Consider the following 5,256-nt stretch of genomic DNA (forward strand, 5'->3'; position numbering starts at 1 on the left):
GCAATTACTCAAGCAATTCACAGACAGTATCATTCACAATTTCACATGCACCAAGATATTTCAATCAAATATTTTATTTAAAATTATAAATCCTGATTTTATTTAAAAATAATTTCTCTTATATATATCTTCACGATCTCAAAAGTAAAGATAAGAACATGAAATAATTTAATATATAGATTTGAAATATTGCGAAACTTAGAATATAAGATATATAAGATAAGATGCGTTATAAATTGAACTATTGATTTACCAAGTTTTTTTTGAATAAAAATCTAACTTTGCATATTTAAAATATTTTCCAACTTCCGTAGTCTGAAATTCCCACAACTACATAGAAAATATTCGTAACAAAAAAAAATCATGATTTACGTTAAGTCTCAAGGGATTCCAAGGGACAAATATAAGTTTCGTTCAGTATGAAAATTGAATATGACTCACTTAATGAATTTTTTTAAAATCGATTTGATCAGGTCGTCGGCCAAATTAATTTATTTCGAGCATTTCGGAAAACCATGCATGTATTAATGTATATATAAAAGCTTCTTGCAAACTCCAAACCGCCAAATTAAAGACACTAAATTTTAGACACACACACACTTCATTACACATACAAAAGGCACAATCAAGAAACGAAAGTACAAGTTTTTGTTCCTCAAATATAATCATCATATATATGTTCACGGCCATTTCAGTTTATCTAGTGAAGCAATTCGATTTTAATCTTCTTGAGCTTCGATACAACGTCATTCATTTTAAGTCTCATTTCAGAAATCTCTGCTGCACATTCTAAGGCGACGTCTAAGATCGATATCAAGCACTTCTCATATTTACTTCTACGGGTCACTCCATCTGAATTCAATAAAGAGCTGTGGACTATCTGCATTATATCGTCGCAAAACGATTCAGACACCCATTTTGTCAATGTCAACTCACCCGAAAACATGTCGTCTGTTGGTTTCTTTCCTGTAAATGTTTCCATCAACAAAATCCCATAGCTATAAACATCCGCCATGGTCGAAACTATACCTGTGATTCCATACTCTGACAAGATCACGAACAAGCCAGTCATTGAAACATGTGAAAGATCAGTAGCTAAATCAATGCACGAAAATATACTATATTATATAATATATATTCGATCAAATTAATTTGGATAGCATGATACTTAAATTTGAATTACCTGGAGCCATATACCCAATTGTACCAAGAGTTTTAGTTTGCTCCATTCTCTGTTCTTCTGTGAGGAGTTTGGCTATGCCAAAGTCACCTACGTATGCAATCATATCTTCATCCATGAGGATATTACTTGGCTTCAAATCGCAATGCACGATCGGTGAGGAATACCCAAGATGCAGATACTCTATTGCGGATGCGACGTCTATCATTATTCCCAATCTTTGAACAAAAGTTAAGGATAATTCAGGTGAGTAGAGCCATTTGTCGAGGTCTCCGTTGGGAATATAAGTCAACACCAAAGCCTTGAAATCGAGGTTGGAGCAACTGGTAATGACCTTAACTAGATTTCTATGACGAATGCTACTCATTATTCGGCACTCCGTGTCAAAGCTCTGTAGTGCTCGCTGCGTGTCTGAATTGAAGACCTTGACAGCATACGTCTTCTCATCAGAAAACAACCCTTTATACACCAAGCCGTAGCTTCCACTTCCAATCAAATTTCCTGGATCGAAGTTGTTGGTGGCACGAACAATTTCATGATATGATATTCTCTCGAGTACGAGGCTAGGGATATTGGGCAGAGTTGGAAAAAATATGGTCTTTCTACCACAACATTTTAGATACAAGATCACGAATACGATTGTGGCGACAACTGAAATTATCGGTGGTAGTATGTACCTTAAAAGCCTCTTGTTGCTTGATGGTTTCTGCAAGACATTATTTACTTTACATGGCTTGACCTTGAGCCGAGAAGCTCCACACAAATCTTTATTACCTTTGAAAGAATCAGCCGTGAAGTTGACAAAATTCCCTCCATTTGGAATTTCACCACTGAGTTGATTGAAAGAAACATTCAAGTACTTGAGATTTGGAAGTGTCTCCAACGATCGGGGAATGGAACCAGGGAGATTGTTGAGGGATAGGTCCAAGTATTCCAAGGCCTTCAAGTCCGCAAAAGAATCCGGTATTTCTCCATCAAACCTGTTAGTCGATAATACCAAATTGCTTAGACTCTGAAGCTTCCCGATACTTGTTGGAATTCTTCCAGAGAGTTGATTTTCAGATAAATCTAAATCCATCAAGCTCTCCATATTGCCTATTTCTTCGGATATGGAACCATCGAAAAAGTTTTTAGACAAATATACTCCTTGAATCCCCTTATTCAACCAAAAAGTGGTGGGAATGCTTGCATTGAAGGCATTAACCGAAACATTTATGATTTTCAGGAATGGTAGAGACCCTAAACAACTTGGTAGCTTTCCAGAAATTCTATTCTCCGAAAAATATGCAGCATACATGTTTTTCAGATTGCAAAAGCCTAGAGGGATGGAACCCTCCAGCTTATTTTTCTCCACTACAAATAGCTGTAAGTTGGTTAAACGTTGCAGAGTCTCAGGAATCACTCCAGTTAACTCATTATTTCTAATGTTTAACATAAGCAAGCTGCTAAGATTCCCGATTTCTTCCGGGATTCTGCCTCTGATCTCACAAGAAGAGGCAACTAAATATACTAAAGATGCAGAAAGATTTCTGGACCCAATAGATTTCGGAAGCATTCCGGTTATTGGATTAATGGAAAACTCAATGTCGTTGAGATTCTGGCAATTTGCAAGAGAAGTTAAAAAATCTTGGTGGGGTATGGATAAATTGTTGGTGAAATAATTTTTTGCCAAATGAAACCGTTGTAGCAGGGGTAGATTCCTGAGAGATATTGGTATGAGGCCAGTGAAAGAATTGGAAGAGAGATCGAGAGAAACGAGTGTGGAGAGATTTGAAATAGAAGTCGGGATGTTTCCATGGAATCGATTTGCGCCAAGGAAAAGTTGTTGAAGATTGGGAAGACTTATGTCGATGGAAGGAGGGAGAGTAGCAGATAGATTATTCCCCACGAGCGAAAGTGTTTGCAAATTGGAGAGATTGAAAACAGAGTGTGGGACGTCACCGCTGAGTGTGTTGTGTGACAAATCCAACACAGTTAAACTCCATAAACTTCCCAGTTGGAAGGGAATGTTGCCTTGGATATCGGTTTCCCTTATAGATAATGTCTCTAAATTTGACAAATTGCCCATTGAGGATGGAATGGTGCCTGTGCATAAATCAAGGAAAGTGTTATTTGAAAAAAATCTTTAAAAAATGGACATAGCATAATCATGTAATTTTAATTGCATTGTGTAACCCAACGTGTAATAATCTGTGTACATGTGGCACTATCCTATTCACAATTCATCATCAATATTTTGGTAGATTTCAACCTAGCATATGGATAATACCTCAATGATTGATCTAATGTCATATGATTTGACACGTCAACAATATATAATTAATTACGCCTATGTGTAAAAATACTAACTGTTGAATGCATGATTTGAGTATTACCATATGCTAGGATCTCATGTGCTAATTTTTATAGCATTTATTGACTATACTTCCATCAATTAATTGGTATTTATTTTTAGCAAACTAACTAGTAATCTCAAATATTAAAATTCTTATTATACGAAATTAAATTTTTATTATTAAAATCAATTTTCTTTATGATATGAGTAAAAAATTATTTACTCCTTTGGTTAAGTATTATATTTATTTTCAAAATATTGAATTTTCCCAAATGTAAAAATCTTGAAATTACAGAACTATTTTTAATGTAATTTTGAAATAATTTTTTCAAATAAAATACAGCGGGATAGTTTTGTAATTTGAAAGAAAATGTATAATATAATCTTGTTATGCATGTATCATTTTCCCACTTAAAAATCCTGTCATGAAACATGGTTACCTGTCATGAGTTTACTTTGTCCGACGGAGAAATACAGGAGCTGTGACAAGTTTCCAATTTCCATGGGGATGCTCCCGCTGAAACTATTGACTGCCAAGTCCACTACCTTTAGCTGTGCACATTTACCCAGCGATTTTGGGATATCCCCATGTATTTGATTTCGGTAAGCCAGTAAATATCTTAAGTTTGGTAATTGTTGGCAAATGTCTGTAGGCAGCGTTCCAGTTAAGTGGTTATCATCCAGATCAATTGCTGTGAGCTTAGAAAAGTTGAATTTGCTCCATGGTACTGCGCCAGAGAGAGAATTCCCTCGCAAGATTAGAACTTCAAGATTGGATAACGAACCCAAACTCGACGGGATGGGACCACTGAGCTGATTGTATTTCATGTTCAGAACGCGTAGCCGTCTCATGTTCCCGATCCCATCTGGGATCTGGCCGCTGAAGCTGTTGTTGCTCATGTTCAAGTGCGTAAGAAAAGACAGATTGCTGATTTGTAGGGGAATGTTTCCTTGTAAACCCATATTGAAGAGATCCAAAACGGTGACTCGGCCCGGGTGCTTCCGAGCGCAGATGATTCGAATCCAGGTACAGAAGTTTGTCCCCTGCGTCCAGTTTTTAGCCAATACATTGGTGTTGGGGAAATGAGCCTTGATGGCCAGAAGAGAGGACTCATCGTCTGCCCCCCCGCAAATTATGATCAGATTCATGAGACAGAGTACCACCACTATGATCAATAATATTGTTGGACAAATTTTTCTCATCATTTTGTTGTATTTATCGATCTCTGGGACTGATCAATATGAGACTACGTACACAAAGCTAACTATATATATATATATATGAGGTTACCATAGTGGCTGAGCATCACACGTATATAGATGGATGAATGCTTGCTGGTATCGGAGACTTGATTTTACTTGACTTACAAAGTTAATTAGTGATCGCCCTTTTTTCTATTTAAGAGAAAAGGTAAAGGTGATCGTGATTGGAAAGTCGTGTGGTACTTATAGAGATGTTAAAATGAGTTAGATTCGTCGGGTTGGGCCGTCCCGCCATATAAAATAGGTGGGTTGAGTTGACATTTTACCAACCCACCTAAAGATGGCCTCGCCCCGCCTAACGGTGGGTTGGGGTGGGTTGCGGGTTGACCCACCAAAAACCATTAAATTACACTTAGGCCTGATGGGTTGGCCCGCCCCGCTGACCCGATTTGACATCTCTGGTACGCGTGTTAAAAGTAAAATCTAACAATCTCAAAAAATAATAATAATAAAATAAAATTAAAATTTAACACAACTG

General features: G+C 36.9%; 1 protein-coding gene across 1 annotated transcript; it reads right to left on the minus strand.

The window, feature by feature from the left end:
* Positions 1–617: 617 nt before the first annotated feature.
* LOC140891481 (uncharacterized) lies at positions 618–4,770 on the minus strand. Its single transcript, XM_073299990.1, has 3 exons — positions 3,956–4,770; positions 1,184–3,265; positions 618–1,044 (listed from the first exon to the last, which is right to left on the minus strand). The coding sequence occupies exons 1-3, from the start codon at positions 4,719–4,721 to the stop codon at positions 701–703; spliced, it is 3,192 nt and encodes a 1,063-aa protein (XP_073156091.1). The 5' UTR covers positions 4,722–4,770; the 3' UTR covers positions 618–700.
* Positions 4,771–5,256: the final 486 nt, after the last annotated feature.

This window comes from Henckelia pumila, chromosome 3, assembly GCF_033568475.1.
Source record: "Henckelia pumila isolate YLH828 chromosome 3, ASM3356847v2, whole genome shotgun sequence".
In the NCBI taxonomy this organism is placed as follows: Eukaryota; Viridiplantae; Streptophyta; class Magnoliopsida; order Lamiales; family Gesneriaceae; genus Henckelia; species Henckelia pumila.

What these genes read in the sequence shown, in the direction of transcription:
- LOC140891481 (XM_073299990.1), bottom strand. Translation starts at nt 4,721, where the DNA reads ATGATGAGAAAAATTTGTCCAACAATATTATTGATCATAGTGGTGGTA. An exon ending in ACAAAGTAAACTCATGACAG is followed by an intron (nt 3,266 to 3,955) that starts GTAACCATGTTT and finishes ATTTATGCACAG; the next exon opens with GCACCATTCCATCCTCAATG. An exon ending in AATTGGGTATATGGCTCCAG is followed by an intron (nt 1,045 to 1,183) that starts GTAATTCAAATT and finishes TGATCTTGTCAG; the next exon opens with AGTATGGAATCACAGGTATA.